Source organism: Hydractinia symbiolongicarpus, chromosome 5, assembly GCF_029227915.1.
Source record: "Hydractinia symbiolongicarpus strain clone_291-10 chromosome 5, HSymV2.1, whole genome shotgun sequence".
Classification (NCBI taxonomy): Eukaryota; Metazoa; Cnidaria; class Hydrozoa; order Anthoathecata; family Hydractiniidae; genus Hydractinia; species Hydractinia symbiolongicarpus.
In genome coordinates this window covers 25,713,099-25,739,628 of record NC_079879.1, presented here as the reverse complement: position 1 = coordinate 25,739,628, position 26,530 = coordinate 25,713,099, and the positions used below count along the sequence as shown (strand labels likewise).

At 33.7% G+C, this 26,530-nt stretch overlaps 1 protein-coding gene and 1 long non-coding RNA gene across 2 annotated transcripts; one reads left to right on the top strand and one right to left on the bottom strand.

Annotated features, from left to right (window-relative positions):
- Positions 1-6,383: 6,383 nt before the first annotated feature.
- Positions 6,384-8,163, bottom strand: LOC130645663 (diphosphoinositol polyphosphate phosphohydrolase 1-like). The gene is made up of 5 exons (XM_057451721.1): positions 7,985-8,163; positions 7,787-7,897; positions 7,593-7,637; positions 7,450-7,516; positions 6,384-7,062 (listed from the first exon to the last, which is right to left on the bottom strand). Exons 1-5 carry the CDS (start codon positions 8,078-8,080, stop codon positions 6,902-6,904), a joined length of 480 nt encoding a protein of 159 aa, XP_057307704.1. The 5' UTR covers positions 8,081-8,163; the 3' UTR covers positions 6,384-6,901.
- Positions 8,164-10,533: 2,370 nt separating this feature from the next.
- LOC130645664 (uncharacterized) lies at positions 10,534-13,236 on the top strand. Its single transcript, XR_008982720.1, has 3 exons — positions 10,534-12,725; positions 12,836-12,959; positions 13,097-13,236. It is a non-coding gene; the product is annotated as an uncharacterized LOC130645664 (long non-coding RNA).
- The last annotated feature ends 13,294 nt before the right edge of the window (positions 13,237-26,530 follow it).

Sequence of the window (26,530 nt, the reverse complement as noted above, 5' to 3'; positions counted from 1 at the left end):
ACAACAGTTCATGACTTATTTTTCTGAAATGTTTATGTCTGGTGTGACTCGGGCTTTATGAAACAGTTGAGACACAAGTCTTTTAAAACCACACGCAGGAATTAACAAAAAAAATATATATTATAAATAACAAACTAATATCTTAATTGTAAACCAAATATAAGGAAAAACACTATACGGATGAGAGTCCAAAAGGAGACATTGTTTTCTTGTGGTAGACGTTAAAGTTCAAATGAATTGAATGAATTAATAAACTGCACAATTTGAAGTCATCGAGTGTGAGAGATGCCTCTACTGCCATTTTTCCACTGTTGAGGAATCCATATCAAATTTAAGTTTATTTTTCGCAGCGATTACACACATCACACACATTAAGTTTATTTTTCAATGCTCCCTAAAAAATTATTCTGCCTAATCAGATTATGTATTTAACCAAAGGATTTTCATTTGCAATTTGTGTGTTGTAAACCTAATAAAACACTTTACGGAGGAGAGTCCAAAACGAGACATTTTTTCTTTTGGTAGACAAAGTAAAGTTCGAATAAATTAATAAATGTTGTGGAGAAACATCGTGGCTTCCAGCAGAAAATATACGGGTTTTTTTCACATGGTTTCTGTTTAAGTAAAAAAAATAAGCTTTCTATATGAACGTTTTTTCCTTGAAACGTGTTACATTTTATTTTAAAGAATGAACTTTAATCCCGAAAACACTATTTTCGTTCTGTTCTTCTTGTTTCCATTATTGCCTTTAGGCGAAATAAATAACTTAGTTGGTTAATTATCGCAAATTCTGTGAATTTTATTCATATTTTCGAAAATTAATCTTCGCGAAATTCATTTACTGAACCTAGCAAAAACAACTTAAAAGTAGCTGGTTACCAAGAGCATAAAGTATCAGAAAAAAGCCTTGGTAACTAGGTGCCCTTTTATTTATCACATTTTGTAGTTTTAAGGTCATAAAGTGTTGTGCATAAAAATCACAACACCTTTGCGCCGATGTTGCTGCCTTATCTGGAGTAAATTAATAATAACTGCTGGTTCTCTTGTGGTTACTTAAAAAAACAGCTGGTTCTCTGGTGGTTACTTAATAATGCTGGTGGTTCTCTGGTGGTTACTTCGAAATACTGCTGGTTACTGTTGGTTACTGCTGCTACTTTTAGTATCTACATACTTGTGTAGTTCACAAGAACCAAAACTTGTGTAGTTACTTGTGATCATTCATTAAATACAAAAAAACCCTCAAAACTACAAAAGCTAGAAAATGTTTCTAAGAACAAACTTTCATTGCTCTTTGGTAATGTTTCACCATGTTTCTGCTTTTTGAGCAGTAAAAAAGATACATTGCGATGATTGAAGCAGCCATTAGCTACATCTAAGGCAGTAGGAAGTATTGCAACCACTTTAATCATAAAATAAGCTTTGTACATAATTTTATAAGTCTTGCATTAGCCAGATATGCTAAAAAAATGTGGTCTTGTAAGTATTTTTCATAAAAAGCCTGCATCTATGTTGCAGGTAGTTTATATATATCTTTAAAAATACATATAATTTTTGGTTATGGCATAGCACCAGTTTTGTATCTTGGAGCTCTGTAAAAAGTTTGTTGTATAGAGTTTTTTTAAATAGCTGCATTTGATTTAGCCGGGAGACCAATGGAATAGTTGTAAGAAAAACTATGCTGGGTCAGAAACAAATCTTCTGCAGTCAGCACTTTTTGATTAGTTACTTCTGTATAGATGAATTCCTGTGTGATGTTATTTGTTTACTACAGATGTGCATAATTTACATGGTCAAGCCTCAAGGAATATACACTGGATTTTTTTCCAGGAGGGTCTCGAGGGCTGCACAAACCCGATTAGGATCTGCGCTCTACCAGCCAATTTCCTGCAACATCTAACAACCCACAAGGTGTGATAACTCCCCAATTTCCTGCACACGGCGTAAGTTAATCCGAGGCTATGGTAACATTCACTTACCCATATTGAATTGCCGGCAATAGAAATAGAATCCCTGGGCTGTGAGATTTAATTGTTTCTTTAAAATTGTCTCTAAGTCTTAACAATGCCTTTGTGCGTTGAAATAGACTGAAAATAACTTTGATTCACTACGTAATCACTTACTTAGATGCGTGTACAAGTAAATATCGGGACTGTGATTCCATATTCCGGAAATTTGCTTTGGGAAATTATTTTGTGTTTACTCTGACGGATTCAAACTAGGTAGGATTTGCTTGACACATTCGTTTGTGTCTAAGCTTTCGTGTGCGAGGGGTTTGTTTAATATCCTTGTGGAGAGATTAGCAAACTACATTTGATACAAAATATGGTATGCTCAATAAATACGGTAAGGAAGTAACACAACATGAAACATTATTATTGACATGATGGCAATGTGTAGTGTGTGGCACAAGCAGATTGGAAGAAGTGATTTCCGTTTTCGACCCAAGCTGTCGACATTTCTTTGCTTGAAACAATCGCTTTAGCCTTGATTAGAGATTTTAAAATAATTTTCGAGAAAGAAACTCCCAAGCCAAACAGCGCTACATGCGTATGTTATTTAAGCTTATAGCTTAAAATTTGAACATCACCTGTCCCCAGGTCTCTTCGTCACTTTTGACACCTAAGACAGCAAACAGATTTCTAGACCAAATGTCTTGATTTCTGCATCAAGACAAACAGCCTTACTAAATTTAACAAAATTAACAGGTGTTAAAAAGACCCAATTCTTCATGGCCGTACACAAAATGTTCTGGCCATGAAGAGTACACAAACTGTTCAGATTGGTTATCAAATTGGCAAAGATTAAAATGAAGCATCTTCATTGGCTTGCAGGAAAATAGAAATTTTTTGAGGCTTTAGCAAGGACACAATAATGTAGCGGCGTCCAGCCTAGCTGCCCTGTCTCTATCTATCTATCTATCTATCAATCTATCTATCTCCTCAGGCGATTTTTAAAGATAAATAATAATAATAATAATAAATATTTAAAGTGGCTAGCCCAGAAAATCACAAAAACCTATAGTTAGTGGATTGTTTCCACTGGGGGCCACTAGAACAAAAAAGAAACAAAAAATGATAAACCTTAGACTGCCTCAGCTCAATCAAACATAGTAACATTTATAATCTGTGAAAATTGAAAAGAAAAAGAATAAAAAACAAAAATTAAAAAGTTAAAAAGTGATCTCCATTAGAATTTGCCAAATACATTAGAGATGGAAGTCTTAAACGAAAGCAGACTTCCATCACAGGTCACTTGGTCTGGAAGATTATTCCACACTTTTGCAGCTCTAAATGGGAAGGCTTTTTTGCCAAATTCCGTGTTGACCAAGGGAAGTGTGAACCTGTTTTTTGAAGCTCCTCTTGTTTGATGATTATGACAGTTTTTTGTCAAAAGGAATTTTGAGCGCATGTAATCAGGAGCAATGTGATTCATGGCTTTGAAAACTAATATGGCATCGTTTTTGATGAGTAAATTATTCATTGAATATTCCCTCTCTTTCCCAAGAAAGGTACGGACACATTTTAATCGTTTTTCTAGTTTTCCCAATCTACCTTGGGTGGCACAAGCCCATGCCGAGGAGCAGTAGTTGAAATATGACATGACAAGTGCATTAATTAGAAGGTTTTTTGTGTGAGGTGTTCAACAGGATGCAATGGTTCTAAGTTTAGAATATTTAATTAGTATTTTTCTATTTATGTCATTAATGTGCTTTTCCCATTGCATTTTTTGATCAAATGTTACCCCAAGATATTTAACTTTTTCGCTCCTCTTCAAAGGAATACCCATATAGTTGATAGTTTTGTTCTCAACTTTTTTTAACTGGCTGTGGTTGCCGAAAAAGATTGTTTCAGTTTTGTCCGTATTAATAGTCATTTTGTTATTATTCAGCCAGAGGTCGACTTGCGAAAGTTCTAACTCAACCTGGGAGACAAGGGTATCCAAGTTTTTATGAGACGAAATAATTATTGTATCATCTGCATATAGATGGTGGTAGTTTGAATTGATGACAGATTTTAAGTCATCAATATACAAAAGAAAGAGCAGGGGCCTCAACACAGATCCCTGCGGCACCCCAAAAGCGTCTTCATGAAGCAGATCTGATCCTGTGTCGTTTACAAGAGTCAGCTGCATTCGGCCCGTTAAGTAGGACTCGAACCAGTCAAAGGCAGCATCTCTGATGCCAAAACACCATAGTTTTTTTAACAAAATTTTATGATCAACAGTGTCAAAAGCTTTTTTAAGGTCAATGAGCACAGCACAAACAAAGTTATGTTGGTCGAGCTCAGTAAGAATAAAATCAGAGACATTGACTACTGCAGTTTCTGTGGAAAAGAGAAATAAAATGAGACATTTGCTCATGCACTAACTTTTCAAAAATTTTCATAGGAATTGGCAAAATGGAGATAGGCCGATAATTAGTAGGATCTGTTTTATTGCCACTTTAAAAAATAGGCGAGACCCTTTTAGTCTCCAACATTTAGGTACATAACCAGTAAATAAAGATTTGTTGAAAAGACTTGATAAATAAATACTTAAAACTGACGAACCTGCTTTTAGCAGTCGTGAACCAATTCCGTCCAAGCCTGTAGCTTTATTAAGTTTTAGTGAACTAATTATTTTTTTGACACTTTTGGTCTCAATACGAGCCCACCGAAAATCGTGTCCGCTAACAGGTGGATTAACATTAGTAGTGTCAGAAGAAAATTTAGAGGCTAGTTTGGCACCAACACTGACAAAAAATGAATTGAATGTGTTGGAAATTTCTTTTGGGTGAGAAGTTTCTGTACCATCGTTTTGGACTACTCGTTTTATCGAGGTAGTATTGCCTGACTTATCAGGAACCAGTTATTTTAGGGTTTTCCAAAGTTGTTTTGGCCGTTTTTGAAAGTCCTGCAAAACGTCATTATAGTACTCGTTTTTAAGTCGATTTTTGAGACCTATTACCTGGTTCCTTTTTTGTTTGAAAGCTTCCCAGTCTATGATGGATTTTGTTTTTGATGCTTTCCGTTTCAAGAAGTCTCTTTCTTTGATGGCTATTATTAATTCATCAGTGACCCATGCCTCAACACGGCCAGAAAATCTATGTGTTTTGAAAGGGGCATGTTTGTCAGCCACTGTTTTAACATTTTTATTCAGTTTCTCACATGCTTCATCAAGGTCATCATAATTATTAAAATATGACCAGTCTAAATTCCTGAGGTCCTTCAGAAAAGCTTCTTCACTGAAGTTCTTGTAGCTACGAACCTTGCATGTTTTAGGTTCAAATTTTGGCCTTTTGAATTTTCTGATCACATAAACTAAATTGTGATCACTGATGCCTAAATCCATGACACCAGTTTTAGAAATACAAGAACTGTTAGTCTATAAGTCTATAAGAGTGCTACTATTTTCAGTAACACGAGTTGGCTCCGTTATATGTTGTTTTAGGAAAAGAGTGGAGCATAATTCCTTTATTTTGGAGGAAAGAGCATATTTTGAAAGCATGTTACAGTTAAAATCTCCCAAGATAAAAACTTGTTAAAACACTGTTTAAAATAAGTACACAGGTTTTCGGTACTCTGCTAATCACTACCTCCAGGTGGCCTGTAAACCCCACACACGTAAATAGGTTTAGTTTTTTTCAGGCACACTTTCACCCATAGTGATTCAACATTTTCGAAGTAAAGGTGTTTCAAAAGGTGGCTATCCAAGTTTTCATTAACAAAAATTAGAACACCTCCACCTCGTCTATTCCGATCATTCCTATAACAAACATAGCCATCAATTTTAACGTCATTGTCAGTGATGGTGTCATCAATTTTGGTTTCACAGATGGAGAATACATCAAGTTTCGTTTGATGTATTCCGCCTTTGCTGGCAGTAATCAAAAATATCGGACCAGATTTAAATAACTCCCTGAAAGATTTATCAAACGAGCTAATATTTCGTACGCAAAGTTAAAAGTAGTACATGATTTTATAATTTTATTTTCTGCCGCAGCCGAAACCATATTACGAGATATGATCACAATAGTCATGTTCGCCTCGAAGAGGTTCGACCTAAAATTCTTCTATGCTTTACAAGCTTGGCTGATACGGATGGAAATTACTTATTGCTTGAGTATCAAGGCAAAATCCATTGGATGAAAAAAAGAGAACTATTTTGAAAGATTATAAAAAAATAGAAATAAGTAAAATTAGAAACAAAAAATGCAAAGCATAAATCTTAGCTGTAATGGTTACGCCAGTAAAGTGTGATCGTCTTTAGGGAATGTCAGCTAAAGGAAAGTTCCACCATAACTATTTTAAACAAGACGGGTTTTTTACAAAGTTTAGCCATTGTTAAGAGTTTCTAGACAAGAAATTCTTGTAATGCAAACTACAAAAAAAAAGTACTTCAAAATATGAAAGAAGCAACAGACTATTTGCTGCAATTTCGTTTACTATAAATAAATACAAAAGTAAATTTAAGTAAATCTATATACATTATCGTTTTTATCACATTAACAATTGTTTTAAGAAAACGAGAAACAACGCAACTCAGAAAGCACGACTCGCGTTTGTCTCGGCCACGCAATGAAAAGTTAACCAAATCAAAACTCAAGATGGCGTTCTTAATTACTAAGTAAAAATAAAAACACACCACCAAGACCTAACCTTAGAAACATTCAGCTAAACAAATGCGCTATGGCATAATTAAACAGGGTTATTTCCCGATTTTATTATATAATAACTTAATGGGTAATAATTATTTTGTCATAAGTACACCGCATGGTATATTTTGATAAACAATAAGTCGACATATATCTTTAAGTCAGTTATTTTGAATAAAACTTTAACGACGACAGACTGTTTAACGTAAACCACCTTTAAATGGCGATTTTTACCCTGTTGAATAGAAAAGTTTTGATTGCGAATATTTTTTACCCCAGAAGATTTCCAAGAACTTTCTTCTGTGAGGATGTCAAGACAGTGTTGGATACTTTCTTGTCAATAGCGGTTGTTATGTAGGTCTGTTGAACGGGGCGGTGATTTAACATAAATAATGCATCTTTCACGATAAACCACTTTCTTTCTTTGCACTCTAAATGTGGACAAAACTAAGTAGAAGTTAAAGGAATACAAATAGTTCAGGTTTTCTAGGTGAAGTTTAACAACCATTCTTATCGGCTAACTGAAGACATGACATAATAGAGAAATATAAATAACAAGCACGAAAAATAAACATTCAATTTCATGTTCTAGCGACGTGAATATTCTTAATACAACCTTGTGATTGGTGGAAACAGTTTGAAGTTTACATTTATATAACACGTGATAGGATTGTATTACACGTGATAAATGATATCAAAAAATGTATTGCAAAACCCTTCTTGCCACACAAAGCACGCGACATTTTTGTCAATTTTTTGTTAACCTGAAAATCCAGTTTGTAAACAAATTTATCAAGTGTGTAATAAAAATATTTTACCAATTGGTTTCAACATATCCTTCACAACCATTGAATACACATATGTCCGACTTTTTCTTTTATCGTTCTGAAATATTTAAAAAAACTTTAAAGAAAATATTGAACGATTTTAAGTATCAAGCAAACAAAAAAAATCAACAAACCTGAAAGATGCCCAGAAAGGCACCCACACTGCCCTTCACACCAGCCTAAAAATGTGTATTGATTTTAGTTAAATTAACAAAACAAAATAAATGAACATTCTTATTGCTTTTACACAAAGACAACAACAACAAACAATCACAACACACAGCAACAAACAACAACAACGACAAGAAATACTTCACTAAAAACCTACCTCTTCAAATACCTCCCTAACAGCTGCATCACACGGGGTTTCACCTGGATCAATTCCACCTGCTGGAACCACCCAACGGTCATGATAACGAGAACTCGTGACTAATAAAATCTAACAAAAAACAACATTGTATCAATCTCTTCTGACATACAATGATATGTACAAACATATAAGCACATAACAAACGCGCACACAAACCTCTTTCTCACTTTCATCTTTATAACAGAGGCAACCAGCTCGAAGTTTGTAGCCATCTTTATCGTAAGTTCTTGCTACCTCTTCTTTTGTCTTCATGTCCTCAACTAGTGACAAACCTTATGAAGTGATGTTGTATCATCTTGTTATTTTAACACATCACTATAATAATCACAATGTTTAATCACGTGGAAAAAAATTTAAAAAAAATTAATAACGAAAGACTTTGAAATCAAACAATGGAAAATGCAAAAAAAACAATGAAAATAAAAACAGTAGATAAGTTTAAATCTTTAAAAAATATATATTTCTGCTGTCAAACAAAAAAACTTATATTGTGGTCCTTTGTCTAAATAATTTCTGATGACATCATTCATAATACAAAAAAACAATAAATATGATTGATGCCAATATATTCCAAAACTGCATCAAGAACAAAGGTAAAAATAAAATGACGGTCAGAAGGGAAAAACAGAATGTCAGCATTTACATAATCTATTCATCATTGTCCACACAAACACAAAAAAGTGTATATTTAATTTTTTTGAAGTAAGTATTATGTCTTTACCAAAAAAATTGATGGAATGTAGCAAAAAGATCTCTTATTACAATACAATACAACTCTCAATAGAATAGACTAACATGCTTCAACTTTTTTAGCTTGTAGTAATGAATCCTTCACAGAAAATAATTTCTCTTATTTCACATGGAAACTAATTGTTGAGGGTGGAATCTAATTAAGGCGTATTGTTCTACTCAAAAACATGTTGTCATTTGTCCAAAGTGTCCACAATATTAAAGATATGCTGATCTTACTAAACACAAGAATGAGGCTAATCATAAAACAAGGGAAAAAAATTAATTCGACTTAAGTTACAAGTCTGTTACTACCATGTGTCACATTTATACAGCGTTTCTGTTTTAAAATCAATAAATTACCATATTGTTTTTTGAAAGCCTGTTCTCTTTCTGTACTTTTCTTGATCATTTTTAAATTACTAATACTGGACATACAGTTATGTTTTAACTTGTTTTTAATCATTCATCAGTTCAAGGACTCTTAAAAGAAGACCATAACTTTAAAGTTGATCACATTGTTCGTTCATTGAAAACATACTTTCCCATAAGTAGTAATCCACACAACTAACAGAAGCAAATACACACAATAAAGCATACTGCGAAGAATTTTTACATAGTCATAATAAGAAAAAACTACAGCAAATAAATAAATCAAGTAAACATACATATAACTAAATTACTTTTCAGGTTATGTTTGGAGCAAAAAAAAAACTATTTCACTGCTTTAAAATTTTTATGCTGCAAATTGATAACGAAAGATTTACTTGCAACCATTACTACAGGGATGAATAATTGAAAACATTCTCACATTTAACACACAGAGTATCAACTCAGATTTCAACATTTGTACACATTTTGTATCATGAAAGAACAGTATCAAATGACTTTAATATTTAATGAATCTATTCATCAGTAAATCTGTCAAAAAGATAATCTCATGTCAAACAAGATAACACTACTATTTCTTAAAATTTAATTAAAGTTTGGAATAAATACATTGATAAATTGCCAATCAAAAAAAAGTTAAAAGGACTTGTTAACCAACTTTTTAAGCTCTATAATATAAGTCCAATATCCATTTTATACCTCAGGTTCCCTTTATGACTTTATTTATATATTTTTTATATATTTATTTATGGTGGAAATTCTTCCAGGTTATAAAATACCGATTACCTGATTGTAAGGGAGAGAAGTGGTTAACCACCAACTCTAGTGACCTAGACAAGGTACATATAGATGTTAAGGGTTAAACCAATGCCAGATTTCAAGGTATAAAGCAGTTTTGCAAGCAGAGATAATATTTTGTACCTTTTTAAAAATCCTAAGTAAAAATCTGGTGGCTTATCTTCAAAAACCTATTCTGGGGTTTAGTGGGGATTTCAGAACTTCATTTATGTAAATTTTACATGTATTTCTTCATTATACCTGTTTAGACTAAACTGTTTAAAAATTAATCCTTCAAATCTTCCAGTGATATTAGGACGCTGACAAATTCAATAGCAGGATAAAATAAAATCTGGCAATTAATCATCCATTATCACTTAAAATATTTTTGCAGGTGTTGTCCCAAGGTCGGTGTACCTACTGTCAAAGTTGGGCAAATGTAGCATTAAGTAAACCACAGCCGTAACCTTCCTGAAAAAATACAAAACATCTAAACATCTATAAATTGCGAGTAGTTGATACTTCTTGACAATGATATCTTAATGTTTCTGAAACATTAAAAGGGTCGGTAATGTAGAAACAATCCAGCAATCTTTAAATAGTACTGCAACAGTGAGTTTGAAAGGAAATACTTGTACTCATGCTGACAATTTGTGGTGAAGCTCGGAAGACTTAATTGGATTGTGAGCCATATCTAATAATAATAATAATAATAATAATAATAATAATAATAATAATAATAATAATAATAATAATAATAATATAATAATAATAATAATAATAATAATAATAATAATAATAATAATAATAATAATAATAATAATAATAATAATAATAATAATAATAATAATAATAATAATAATAATAATAATAATAATAATAATAATAATAATAATAATAATAAGGATGTTCCTAATTGGATTTAGGATAGCCTGACATCTTTTTCGGATAGCCTGCCATCTTCATAGGATAGCCTGCCATCTCGTAGGATAGCCTGCCATCTCATAGGATAGCCTGCCATCTTCATAGGATAGCCTGCCATCTTCATAGGATAGCCTGCCATCCTTGTCGGCCGCCGTTAACATTTCCACTTGTGTTTAATAATGGTTGACAGTCTGGCGGACCATCTCTGTAAGAGGATGCTTGTTTAATAAGCTAAGTATAACCTATATGATTAGCTAGCTAATCATATAGGTTATACGGAGACTAAAGTTTTTCTAAACTAATAGCTGTATTAGTCCTAATTACGTGATTATCTAAACATACATATTGAGTTGTTGTTATGGTACTATTAAATATATATAGCTAGCTACATTGAAGTTAAAAATACAAGACTTATTGCTATGTTAGTTTGAGTGTGTAACTTTATAGGTGCCTGGTGTTGTGATAACTTGACAATTGTTTAAAAAATAAATATATAGCTAATAATGACCCTCTTGTCTGTAGCTAGATAGCACAGCCCTGTGCTTTAGAGAAATTTAACTTTATTAAACAAGGTTAGCAAGTCGAAAGGTGTGCTCTGTAGCTTTAGCTAGCTGTTCTTTTTCATGACTGATCTGGAAAAATTAGAAAATTCTAACCTGCACATCCACGAATCTAGATAGCTAGCTAAGCATTATCTTAAATCATTTCATACTTTTGAAACTATAGCTATATGATTCACAATAAATATAATTACGATAATATGTTATTCAGGGCTTTGACTATCATGTGCCAGTTATCTTGTCTGCCTCTTTAAATATGCCTAAATTTCTAAACTAATTCTGTTACACTAATTCTGTTACAATGCTCCTAAAGCACCACATAAGAAAAATAGTTCACTATTTGTCTGTTTGCTGAAGTTATATTTTTGATATATATTCATGTTTAGGAAATGAGTCTCAGGATGCTCAATCACATATATGACCTATATCGTTTAATTGTGAAAAAGAGATTATTCTAAAGCTTGTCAAAACGCAGTTTGCGATGAAGTTCCAGATATATTTAAACTAAGCATAGGCAAAATATTCTTAATTTTTTTGAGAATTCTTCTTGTCAATTTTTTTACTACATTCTTAATTTCTTTTACTTTGGGATAAAAGTTTTAACTCAGTTGTAATTTAAGTGATAAAATGTTTTACTTTGTCAAAACAATTTGTATATACTGTGACAGTAAAACAGTAACAGAAACTTTGTAGATATTGTTAAAATATTATCATTTTGTGTCTGTTTATAAATTATGGAAAGTTTGTCCAGTAATTATAGACCTTGATAAGCTTTGATTACGCATAATATAGGATCTGCTAGTACTATTTCTTCTACTGGTAGAAAAGCAGGGTGTTTTGTTAAGGTTTTATTAGTAATTGTTTAAGTTTGAAATTTTTTTGTCCTTTCACTTGGAAAACTGCTAGAATTTTCTTATTTCGAATTATTTTTTTAACATATTCTTGTAGTGCATTGTAAAAAAATTATTGCAAATATTTGAAAAGTGTCTGGAAAATTCTACCTAGATAATCTAACAAGAACTTACAAATACTTATAAATTGCTTATATATATATATATATATATATATATTCTTAAAAAATGATTTATTACAAAAAAGTGTGTATAAGTAATTTCTGAAATTCTTTATGCGTATCTTTCCTATTATTGTATGTGTAGCAGTGTTTCTTCACAAAACTTCGGAGTATTACACGATCAATCTAATTTTTCAAATTTTCTCATCAACACTGTTTATCTAAAAATTGGATGCATGTTTTCTTTTAATGAGCAAAAAGGTAGTTGTATATATCACACTAAGCAATGATTAAGAAAACTGACAATTTGAAAATTAAATTGTTAAATTGGATTGATAGTGTCCTTAATTGTGGGCAATTTTCTGTGAAAGCATGGTTAAAAATTTTTTTAAACCTCTCATATTTCTAAACAATTTCACTTTAGAGTTCATAATATTACCTGATGGGAAGCACTGAAATGAAAAAGGCAAGAATATGTGCAATCTGGGGATTATCGATATTTCAGGTATGGAGTAACTTTTTTTTCACCTACTGCACCTGTGTAAGAGTGTACACAAACTGCTTTGTGGAGTAGTTAAAAACAATGTTTAATCACATTTCAATGTGATTTTTTAGCACATGTTTATGTATCCAGGTAAATGGTGGCACCTTAGTGTAAATTGAAGCTCTCTAATGACAGCACAAGTATACCGATGTAATTTATAAATTTAAAGAAATGGATCTAATTTATAGGTTCAAGGTATGTATAACGTATAAATATATTACAACACGCTAATTTATCAAAACTCTTTTATATGACACCATGAAACATACAAAGTGCGTCACTGCATAGTGTTTAGTTTTGTCCAGATTTTGATAGATGATTTTATATTTTAGAAAAACTTAATGCTGTTTTACGAGAAAGTCATATCTGCAAAAGAAGAAGAGAATAAAGAAAAAACTCTTACAATATTTTTATAGTTTATTGAACTTTTATCACTGTAACGGAATGATTATTTATCTTTATATCACACTCCCGATAGAACTTTTTATTGTTTGTTAAAAGCAGTGGTCTGTATAATAATATACAGGCCTCTGTAATATAATATACAGACTATATACAAAATTTTGCAGGTCTTCCAACATCATTAAAAAACAAGAAGGTCTAAAATTAGTATTTGAACTAGTCGATAAAGCCTGTGGAAAAATCCACTTAGACAGGATAACGAAAATGGGACCGTTATTTAAATTTTGATGACGTCAGCTAGGATCTGTCAAGAGACAAAATGTTTTTTCTTGGAAATTTGTTTACTTGTTGCCTTTATGGTGTAGAGCTTGAATAGCTGATTTAAATAATGTATAGGATCATTTGTTTTGGACAAACACTTAAGGAGATATGAGGGTTTAAACATTTTGCTGACCTCAGCAAAAACGAACAAATATGCAAAAAATTATTTTAAGAAATTTGTATATTTTCTGATGACGTCATCGACCCGTCTCTTCCGAAACGGATTGGGGACCCAGGCTTGGGAAACTTACCCAAATTGCTCCAAGGTGGTCCTTAGTTACCCACGCGGTGAAAAATTTCCAAGTTATTTGGCCTTAAAGTTTTAGGTGGAATGTAATTGCTTCATTAATTAATATACTTTCCTTTGACGTCAACATTATGTTAACATCAAAGTTTAGTACTTTACAGAACAAATTTATAGGTGATGTTTTATAGACTTTATCAAAGAAAGTAGTGAATATAATAATCCACTTTGCAAAAATGACAGACAGACACACGGAACTGGCGTTTTATTACAGAGATTGAAACAATGTCAGCCTGGGTACTAGTTTTCAATTATATTAGCAAAACAGTCAGGGTACGAGTTTGCTGAGTTATAAAAGCAATGTGCAAAAACATAGCGGGCTATCCGAATTTATTGGTGAGTTGAAAATGTTATCGGTCTGGGTACGAGTGTGTCGAGTTGTAAGATTAATATGCGAAAAGATGTCAGGCTATCCGAATTTATTACTTAAAATTGAATTATGTCGGTTGGGGTACGAGTTTACTGAGATATATAAGCAATGTGCGAAAAAATGTCAGGCTATCCGAATTTATTACTAGGATTAAAATATCGTCGGTCTGGGTACGAGTTTGTCGAGTTATAAGAGTAATATGCGAAAAGATGTCAGGCTATCCGAATTTATTACTTAAAATTGAATTATGTCGGTTGGGGTACGAGTTTACTGAGATATATAAGCAATGTGCGAAAAAATGTCAGGCTATCCGAATTTATTACTAGGATTAAAATGTCGTCGGTCTGGGTACGAGTTTGTCAAGTTATAAGAGTAATGCACCAAAGGAGTTATTTAAAATAGAATTCATAATGTCTGGGCACGACTCTTCTGCAGAGATATAGAATCAATGCGTGAAAAGATGTTACGCTATCCACCTTTATTACTAAGATTAACATGTTATCGGTCTGGCTACGAGTTTGTGAAAAAATCAAGCAGGGCATCTGTATTTTTTCTAACATTCAGACGGTGATACGAGCATCACTCTGGTACAGACCAGTTGAACAGGTCTGTACCAGAGTCGGGACCGTTTCACAACCCAAAACCCAGGGTTGTAAAAATTATAAGATTTCTCTGCCTAACCTAAATTTTTCTTAAAAGGACGCCGTGTTCGGTAAGCATAAACCACGTGACGTCAAGAAAAAACTACGACTTCTAGCGAGTGAAAAATAATGATGGCGAAACCAAAACAGTCTAAGAAACAGTAGATTTTTGATTTCTTTAATGCTTTTTAGTTTTGTGAATTTCAGTAGCTATATTTGAAGATTTTTGTGTAAAACTTTAGTTTGTTAGACAGTTTGTACGTCTTTAAAATTTCGGAAAATTGGCACTTTTATTTATGTTTTTACAACGCAATGTAATGCAATTTTTTGGCGTGGCAAGGACGTGTAAACAGAGAATTTTGGGTTGCCTGACAAAAATGAAACTATGTTACTCGGTGACGCACACCAGATGTAGCATTACGGAATTTCTTTTAATATGAAATAACTTCTTTGCACTTAACTGAAATGGTCAACATGTATATAAAATACGGACAAAAAATTCCATCAGTTAAAGCGTGGTGATCATATCGTAATGATTGAGATTCCGGGGCTCTAATTCGTAAAAATCAAAAATGAATAATTTGAGTACAAACAGAATATATACAACTAATGTAACAAAATTATTTGTTTAGTGCCAGTGCATAATTTCTAAAAAACTTTCAGATCAGTTAAGCTTGTCAGCATATTTTTAGGTTAAATGGTGATCCCGACATGTTACGAATATGTTTAATGCCTTTTATTACAGACTACAATTCAATTCATGGTGACTATTACTTTTCAGATCAAAGGCTGTAAGTCTATGCTCCCTATCTTAATAAGGGTCTGTCTGTCCACACGAAAACATTGTGTTGAGGACTGACTAGTCTAGCCGTAATTTGTCTGTCTCTGCTCAAACGCTCCGCTGAGTTAGAAAATCGTGCTACGGAAACACGAATATCAAATGCGATAAATTTTATCCAATGTGTCGGGATTGGTAAATTTAAAGGACGGACGGACATGTGGATTTTTCCACGGGCTAACGACTAGTCTCTTTAATAATAGTCGTATTTTGTTCGAAAAAGATGCGCCGCAGCTTTATTTCGGAAAATTTCCGCAGAACGCGATTTTTGCGGATTTTGTTTACAGAATTAAGGTAGAATCAAAAGAAAAAGAAAAAAACGAAAACATGTAACGAAGGCCATTTTGGTTTGAAAGTGGTGGTGTCAGGTTTGTCGATCTCCTTTTGTACTTTTTTTCTTCTTAATACCACGTGTTAAAATAAATACGGTCGACCCAAACTCTCAGGGAACTGATAAAAAAGTTTAGGACGTCGAAAGTTTGAGATAAAGGATAGTCGAGTTATCGAGCGTCGAAGACCTTCTGAAGTTCGAGATAAAATACTCGTTTAGCCGAAAACGAGGAACAGAAAAAAGAAATATATATATATATATATATTGATAGTAGTATGTGATTGTTACTAAACTTACTTCTTTCCAAAAAAGCTTAAAGTATTACTCTGCTTTCTCTAGGCTATATCCAGTTCGTAATAAAATGATTATTATTATTATTATTTTTATTTCTGAATTTATATACAGGATGAGTATATCAGTAAAAAATACTGTTATAAATATACGTCCTGTGAGCTGAAAGGACCGGAAAAATAGTTCCACAAAACGAAAATTTGAGATAACGGAGTTCCAGATGTATAACATAATTTTGCCTACAAGAGATTGCGATGACTAAAAGGACCGGAAAAAAAGTATTAATATCGATCGGGATTGTATATCATCTCGTTCTCTAGCCATGTACAGGGTCTGCTAAATTACGTGCCTTACGTGCCCTCGTGGTTACGTGCTTTATGTGTCTACGCGCCTTATTTTCGCAACGTACTTTATGTACTTACGTGCCCTAGTGCTTCTGCGGTAATTGGGATTTCATTAATAAACCTTCACGATTCGAAATAATTGGGAAATTAAGGGAAATAATTTTTGCGAAAGATGAATCCTTTTAAAATTAAGGCGTTGAAATTTTGCTGTTCAAGGCTTTTAAAAAGATTGTGAAGGTCCCATTGAAGTATCAACAACAACAAAAAACACGTGATTTTCCATTGACTCAGAGTAGACTAACAACGCCTACTACTGGATTCTTTAGCAACAACGAGGAGTATCCAACAAAAAGAATTATCACACAAAAATTAAGGCATGTAGGCATGTGAAAAGCTGAGGCACGTAGCCACGTTAAGTAACTACAACTTTTATAACAGTCATGAAAATATATTCCACAAAGAAAAATTGCTGAGTGATTTTTTAGCTAGACGGAGCAACGACGGGCTGTTAGGATATAATTTTTTGGAAAATGGTATATATTTTGCATATAGCATGTTCGAGACAGTATACCTGTACCAAGCGCTCATCCCATTGTTAACGACAGGCTATTTCCTGTGTTTCTATTTAACCGAAGTTGCGATAAATTTTATGCGCGGCATTTTTTACCTCTTTTTTTACCTAACTGCTCAGCTTTGAGTATATTCTGAAAAATATAAAAGGTTGGTCAACTGTTTTTTCCATGACGGTGTACCAACGGGTTGTAAACTGTGTTTTTATTTCAGCTAAAATTGTGGGAGAATAAAACACCATAATTTTGTGTGTGCTTTACTTCATTCCTATACTGAAGCGCTCAACTCTGCGGGTCTTATTAAGTACTTTACTGGGCGTTCCACGAAGTGTCACACAGCTACTTGTGGCTGATCCCGGCGTTTAAAGCTCCCCTGCTTCTTTATAATAGCTGTATACGTCTGTTTGTCACGCAAAATGATAACCGCAGTAGCGAAACATATAATAGTTAAATAACATATAATGTAGCTATACAAAATATTGAGACCTAGATATAAACAACTATAATATTTTCTCAATATTTGTAGATGAAACAAATTCAATCATCGAAATCAAAAGTCTCTAGTTTGCAAAATTCGCGGCCATAGCATTATCATATTTTATTTTCTATTTTAACCGCGGTGATCAATTACGGCAACTCGCCGCGTTAACGCAAAATTAGTAAAATCATACTGCTAATCACAACACAAAATGTCAACCTCCTCCCCAGGGCTCTTCTTCACTTTTTGATAATGGAAACACAAATCTGTTAGAAATAATAAAACATTGTAGGTCTGTGTACCGAGTTTGTTGAGTTATGAGAGAAATATTAAAAAATATGTCAGGCTATCCGATTTTAGTATTAAGATTAAAAGGGAATTTAGTGTAAATACCAGACTATCCTGAATTAAGTAAGTAAGTAAATATTCATTTATTTATTTGTCCTAATAGACTGGAGACCATTTCGATAGGATAATATCTAATAGGTAAAAATGACCACCAAACCAAGTTACAAATTTATAATTACAAACTTTATATACTCATAAATAACGATCGATATATACAATAAAAGGATTAAATGTTAAAACTACTATATGATGAAAAACAATAAAACTTGACCAGATACTTTAGATGACCCAACGACAGCGTAGTGAAAAATTGTAATTGATATTGGGGGATGTTTATAAAAGGCAAACAGTGATCACGATATTGGCGTAAAATTAAATATTATTGATATTTTGAAAGTACATTACCATCATCAACGTTTTAGAAGTAAAGTGAAAGCACAGTATTTTTGAGTAAGAAGTATTTTGTGTCTTTGTGTGTCTACGTGTGCATTTATTTGTAAGATGCATAGCCTGAGAGCACAGAAAGTCTGTGAGGCTTTTAACCTGTACCGGGGGAATTATAAATTATACTTTATAGTGGGACATTAAAGCCATTGCCCGAATTTTAATCTTAGTGAATCTGATGTGGAGATATAAGATTAATGTGGCAAAAGATGTCAAGCTATTCGATTTTATTATTAAGATTAAAAGTTTATCAGTCTGGGTACGAATTTGTCGAGTCAAAAGAACAATGTGCGTGTAGATGCCAGGCTATCCGATTTTATTATTAAGATTAAAAGTTTATCAGTCTGGGTACGAGTTTGTCGAGTCAAAAGAACAATGTGCGTGAAGATGTCAGACTATCCGATTTTATTATTAAAATTAAAAGTTTATCAGTCTGGGTACGAGTTTGTCGAGTCAAAAGAGCAATGTGCGGGAAGATGTCAGACTATCCGATTTTATTATTAAGATTAAAAGTTTATCAGTCTGGGTACGAGTTTGTCGAGTCAAAAGAGCAATGTGCGTGAAGATGTCAGACTATCCGATTTTATTATTAAGATTAAAAGTTTATCAGTCTGGGTACGAGTTTGTGGAGTCAAAAGAGCAATTTGCGTGAAGATGCCAGGCTATCCGATTTTATTATTAAGATTAAAAGTTTATCAGTCTGGGTACGAGTTTGTCGAGTCAAAAGAGCAATGTGCGTGAAGATGTCAGACTATCCGATTTTATTATTAAGATTAAAAGTTCATCAGTCTGGGTACGAGTTTGTCGAGTCAAAAGAGCAATGTGCGTGAAGATGTCAGACTATCCGATTTTATTATTAAGATTAAAACTTTATCAGTCTGGGTACGTGTTTGTCGAGTCAAAAGAGCAATTTGCGTGAAGATGCCAGGCTATCCGATTTTATTATTAAGATTAATAGTTTATCAGTCTGGGTACGAATTTGTCGAGTCAAAAGAGCAATTTGCGTGAAGATGCCAGGCTATCCGATTTTATTAATAAGATTAAAGTTTATCAGTCTGGGTACGAGTTTGTCGAGTCAAAAGAGCAATGTGCGTGAAGATGTCAGACTATCCGATTTTATTATTAAGATTAAAAGTTTATCAGTCTGGGTACGAGTTTGTCGAGTCAAATGAGCAATGTGCGTGAAGATGTCAGACTATCCGATTTTATTATTAAGATTAAAAGTTTATCAGTTTGGGTACGAGTTTGTCGAGTCAAAAGAGCAATTTGCGTGAAGATGCCAAGGCTATCCGATTTTATTATTAAGATTAAAAGTTTATCAGTCTGGGTACGAATTTGTCGAGTCAAAAGAGCAATTTGCGTGAAGATGCCAAGCTATCCGATTTTATTAATAAGATTAAAGTTTATCAGTCTGGGTACGAGTTTGTCGAGTCAAAAGAGCAATTTGCGTGAAGATGCCAGGCTATCCGATTTTATTATTAAGATTAAAAGTTTATCAGTCTGGGTACGAGTTTGTGGAGTCAAAAGAGCAATTTGCGTGAAGATGCCAGGCTATCCGATTTTATTATTAAGATTAAAAGTTTATCAGTCTGGGTACGAATTTGTCGAGTCAAAAGAGCAATTTGCGTGAAGATGCCAAGCTATCCGATTTTATTAATAAGATTAAAGTTTATCAGTTTGGGTACGAGTTTGTCGAGTCAAAAGAGCAATTTGCGTGAAGATGCCAAGGCTATCCGATTTTATTATTAAGATTAAAAGTTTATCAGTCTGGGTACGAATTTGTCGAGTCAAAAGAGCAATTTGCGTGAAGATGCCAAGCTATCCGATTTTATTAATAAGATTAAAGTTTATCAGTCTGGGTACGAGTTTGTCGAGTCAAATGAGGAATGTGCGTGAAGATGTCAGACTATCCGATTTTATTATTAAGATTAAAAGTTTATCAGTTTGGGTACGAGTTTATCGAGTCAAAAGAGCAATTTGCGTGAAGATGCCAAGGCTATCCGATTTTATTAATAAGATTAAAAGTTTATCAGTCTGGGTACGAATTTGTCGAGTCAAAAGAGCAATTTGCGTGAAGATGCCAAGCTATCCGATTTTATTAATAAGATTAAAGTTTATCAGTCTGGGTACGAGTTTGTCGAGTCAAAAGAGCAATGTGCGTGAAGATGTCAGACTATCCGATTTTATTATTAAGATTAAAAGTTTATCAGTCTGGGTACGAGTTTGTCGAGTCAAAAGAGCAATGTGCGTGAAGATGTCAGACTATCCGATTTTATTATTAAGATTAAAAGTTTATCAGTTTGGGTACGAGTTTGTCGAGTCAAAAGAGCAATTTGCGTGAAGATGCCAGGCTATCCGATTTTATTATTAAGATTAAAAGTTTATCAGTCTGGGTACGAATTTGTCGAGTCAAAAGAGCAATTTGCGTGAAGATGCCAAGCTATCCGATTTTATTAATAAGATTAAAGTTTATCAGTCTGGGTACGAGTTTGTCGAGTCAAAAGAGCAATGTGCGTGAAGATGTCAGACTATCCGATTTTATTATTAAGATTAAAGTTTATCAGTCTGGGTACGAGTTTGCCGAGATATAACAACAATCCGCGAAAAAATCTCAGGCTCTGGAAAGTTCAACGGATTAGCCTGTCAACCCAAATAATTACTCTGCATCTTCTTCTTTTATCACCTTGACTTTGTAAACGAACACAATGGATACTGAAAAGAAAGCATATACACTCAGAAACCGTGTAAGTTATAATATCTTACATTCTAATTATGCAAATAATTACCAACCCAAAGTCACTGCGTTCTCACCCGTGTGTAGGAATTTACTCCCGCAATATATGTTGCTCCAAGAGTTACTATTATATACTTTTACTGCACATTACATTGATACACAAGGTATTTTAATATGATCTTTGGTTGTTTACCTCAAAACCTCCTAAGTGGAAAAAGGTAATAAAATTATATACATCTAAGTAACCATTGTGTCATCATCCAGTTTTTAAAGTCTGTAAAATTACACAGAGGTAACCTTGAAAATAAAAGGAATATAAAATACCGAAGGTATGTTGAAAATGTTCTAGGCTTTATATGGAAAAGTAAAAAACATAATAATTCATGTTCATGCAGGATAATCGATTTTTGGTACGCGATTGGGAGGAAGCCCTTGAAGATGGCCACGGATTTACTTTGCATCAAATCGACACAGTAATCGGTGAGTATTTAATATTTGATTTTTTCTTTAACATTATTCAGGTCAGACAGGAGATGGGAAGAGGGAAAGGAGGGGGAAATGACCTTCGGACATACTTTAACTTAGTAACAATTAGTAGCCGACCCAAAAAAGTTTAAAAACTTTCCAGTCGGTGGTATGCCACGCCCATTCTTTAAAAGACCCGTGTATCTGTTTCGAATGTTTTGATATAACAATGATTTTCGTCGTTGGAGTTCTATAATTAAGCCTTATTTTTTTATCTCTTATTCACGCCAAGGACGTTAAGGATTTTGTGGATTTTTTTTAATTTTCAGCCAAGCAAACAATGCACCAAATAAACGCTATATCTTATTAAAAAGGCGCATAAATTTTTAATTTTTTTAACAAAATCGCGCTCTAATAAAAGGCTCAATTATGGCGCTAAATATAAATATCAAAAGTATCAATATAGTTACTAATACGGTGTCACGGTACTAGTAACTATATGCGACCGCCTTTGTTTAAATAGAATGAGTTAATATGTCAATCAATAGCAACCGACACGCGTGAACTTGCCCAACTGTGTTACTTTCGCCGATAACAACTAATCATCATCGACGAGAAATCGTCCCTAGGTAGCAACTGATGGAAATATTTATCTCAAACATTCATGCTGAGTGAGTGAAAATGACTTCTCTAATCCAAAGAGTACCGTTGTTTTGACCGCGAAAACAATAGATAAAATGGCACGAAAATTTCACACCATACGAAAAAATCGGAATGATATCGAGGAAAATATTGCGCCCTAACCGACTGGTGACGGATCAACCTCAGGCAGTCGATTAAGTTTATTATTTTTAGCAAATATCTACAAAATTGAGGAATTATGATACGCAAGATTATATCTATTGATCTGGTATAGAAGCTGTTTACTAATTTTTTAATTCTTTTTATCAGGCTATGGTGTCTTTGCAACAAAGTGGTTCAAAAACGGAGATGCTTTGCTCAGCTACAAAGGAAGTTTAGTTAGTGCGACGGAAGCAGATGATCTCGCAAAAGAGTACGGAGAAAATATTTCATCCAGATACCTTTTTTATTTCTCTGACAAAAATAATAAACTTTGCGTCAATGCGACAAATTCTAACTGCATGGCAAGATACGTCAACGACTCACCGCAATGTTTTTCGAACTGTCGAATGGTAATAAAGCATGATGGTGAAATGCCACAGATATGCTTAGTCGCAAGTAAAGATGTCGACGTAAACGAAGAGCTTCGATACGATTACGGTGATAAAGGAAAGTATTTACCATGGCGGAAAAGTTCTAATTATTTAAAGCCTTTGAAGCTCAGTTTAGAAGTTCAAGAAAAATTAAAAAAAACAAAAAGCGGCTACTGCGTCCAATTTTCATCTACGCATTTTCTCCCTCCACCTTCAAGACCTAGCTTGTTCAATTTTGTTAAGTTAATTTGCTTAATATCATTTTTCCATTCTCTCACACGCTTTGGTTCCATATTGAAACGGGATGCAGCAGCTGTTATTTATAGAAAATTTCCTTATTTTACCGATGTATCAAATATGAGAGATTGTATTTAGTTGTATTTATGAAATTTTTATATTAGAATAGAACCAATAAAATTTCATTTCAAATAAAATACCAAAACGATAACAGTTATTGATTTTTTCATATACTTTTACTATCGTCTCGAGTAAACGCCCCCTTATGAGGGAGGGGCTTATGTTAGAGGGGGTGTCTAGTAGAGGGGGCGTTTATTTGAAAAATGACTGAAAAGGAGAGCGTCTATTCGAGGGAAGAGGACAATATATTCGAAGCATTACGGTAACCAAAAATTCACTTGTAAGTCAATCCAATCGAATCATAATGGTCAGGAGCGAAAAAAATGTGTACTCAGAAAATTATGACGCTTATTGAAGATTGCGCCTTTCCTATAGTCGCTTATTAAAGACGTTGGTATGGGTGCTTGACAAGTCTTAAAATAATAATGTCATCAATATCTAGGTCGACTTTGCAGTTACTGATTCAAAGAAAGGAAAATTGCAGGCTAGAAACTCTAACGAAGATACCACTAAGAAGAATTCTCAAATCGTTTTTTGTAATACCAAGGTTTATGACGATTCAAGTAAATCTTATACTCATAACAATATTGAGCTGCTGCTTGGGTCAAAAGAAGAAAAAAGAGAGAACAGAATAAAACAGGTAGTGAAGAAGGACCAATCGAAAGTTTAAATGCCCTGTGTGTGATGTTGAACAGACTTACATCACAAGACATTTAAGGCAAAAGCATAAGTGGAGCTGGGAAAGTGCTGCACCAGCCTCTAGTCAGTTTTTTAGTAGCACACCAATAACAGGCAACGAAAAATTAAGTAAAATTGATAAAAAAACTCCGAACTATCATCGCAAGAGAATGTGTTTTGTTAAAAATTGCATGATGGTGAGGACAAACCTACCTGATCACGTCATGAAACAACACAATATCCCAAAAGGTCCTTTATATTATCATTTGCTGAAACAGGCACCCAAGGTAGACGCCCCTTTTATACAAGGCAAAGTATTTTTAAATAGAACATTGGAAAGCACTGTATCAACTTCAACTGCACCTATTAAACAGTTACAACAAAAGGCGAACGAAAATGACGTAGAGGAATGTTTCGTGCAATCTGTTCAGATTCCAGTGAATAATGATCGTTGTTGAAAACACTGCATGCAACACCACAAACGAATCTAGTTCTTTTGGTAAGGAAAGTGAAAGTGAGGAAAGTGAATTTGAGCCTGTTGATGAAAAGAACGAATCTGTAATATATAACCTTGCTAGTAACGTGAAAACTTTGGTTACAGACTTCATATGTTATAGGATCGGCCCTGATAGACAGAGAAAACGTAGGGCAGTTTACCTGACTGCGATTGAAATACGACGTATATTTCGTGTTATGGAAGTAAAGGATGACCTAAGCGTCGTTTTTAGAAATGGAGGTAATGATTTTCGGGATAAATACATTACAAAGCACTGTCAAGAAACGGAAAAAAACAACCAGTATCAAAAAGTATTTATATAGTCTAATAGACTTTTGCAAATTTTTATCGCTGAGGAAAAAGAAGTAATGAACAGCAGTCATCAAGACATTACAACGTTTATTTCAAAATTGCGGTAGTGGAGAAAAATTTTTAAAGTGCAAGAGAAATTGGTAAAATTTGAGCAGATGACAGACGACCGAGAAATGCTCATTGATCAGGAGCAAGTAGGAAGATACCTTAACAGTAACAAGGGAGCAAAAAAGGGTGAAGCCATACTAAAACTTTTAAAGGAAGACATAGGATATAATCTAACTCAGACGGAGTATTGCGCCGAAGAGATTATTTATATGCTGTGATTGATCTGGTGTGACGGCCAACCTCACAATGAATGAATATTATAGGGCAGCGAAGCTTGATGGAAAATGTGTAATAAATGTTTGGGACCATAAAACACTTGACACCTATGGCCCAGCTAAAATTATCCTTAATGAAGAAGAATTTGATTTCTTGACAACATACGTGAAATTTGCCAGACCACAAACTTCACCAAAATGCGAGTATGTATTTTTGAGTTGGTCAGGAAAGAAAGTGTCACCTGAGGACATTAGTAAACGTCTTCATCCTCAGTGGGACAGAGTTGGTAATTTTAATGATAAATGTCCTCCAAAAAATCTTTCAGCAAATATAATTCGGAAGTCTGTTAGCACAGCATTAAGAGAATCGGAAAGCTGTAATTTAAAAGATGCCGCCACGTTGATGACACACAGCATGAGGACAGCAGAGGAACACTATTTCCTAAGAAATATGGAGAAGTCTTCCTTGGTTGGGTCAACAGCAGTTAAAGAACTTTTCCAAGCTGACAAGTCAAACGAAGCAGCTAGACAAGAAAGCAAAAGAAAAGTGTGGTCAGAACAAGAGATTAAAGAGCTGAAAGAGGTGTTTCCTGTCAATAATGATGTGAGTTCGTCGGAGGTAAAACAAAAATGCGCAGCTGTACCAACTCTAACTGCGTCACCTAGACAGGTTTATGACAAGTTGCGTACCGAAAAACACCACCGTGTGCCATGAAGCGAAAATCACTGTTTCCGAAACATGATTTAAAATTAATTTTAATGCATGGAAAAGAACTAATTAAAGGTGGAAGCTTAGATGAAAACAGAGTGAGGACTCATCTAGAATCATGTGGGTTGTTCGAGAAGTACACCTTCGTTCAGTTGCGCACTCGAATAAATTACGAGAGAAAAATCTACAAAGAAAAAAAGGGTGAATTTCATAATACATATAGCTTTATAGTTTATTTATGCTTATAGTTTGTTTTTGATAATGCTATTTGATACTTGATACTGCGTCAATCTTATTGATTCAAAGGAATTTCCCTAAAATTTCAATGTTTAGTTATACCTTCCGCTATTTTAACATCGTTTTAAAACTTCTTCACTTTTAATATAATTTAGCTCTTCACCTTTTTGATGAAAACTGTGAAATAAAATTCCAACAACGAATGTCGATTATCGATAAGAAAATGTAATGCTAGCAACTACAAACAGTAACAGCTTGCTCACATCCAGCAAAGCTAAGAAGCCCATGGTTAAAAATTCCCAATGATTTACTCTTTTATATTAATCTCCTCCGGTGAAAATGTAAATTTCGTCATTGTACACTAATAATTATGTCAGTGCTGTGGCCAGCAAAATGATTTTTTTTTGTTCTCCAAAGTATGTTCGTACAGGTTTTTTCTACTCCAAAAAGTAATTTCATCCTCTCCTCCTCAGGCAGCAGTTACTGATGTAAATAATTCCGGCGCGGCGACTTTCCATACCAAATAGGATAAGTATCTTGTCAATTGAAGTCTTCATAAT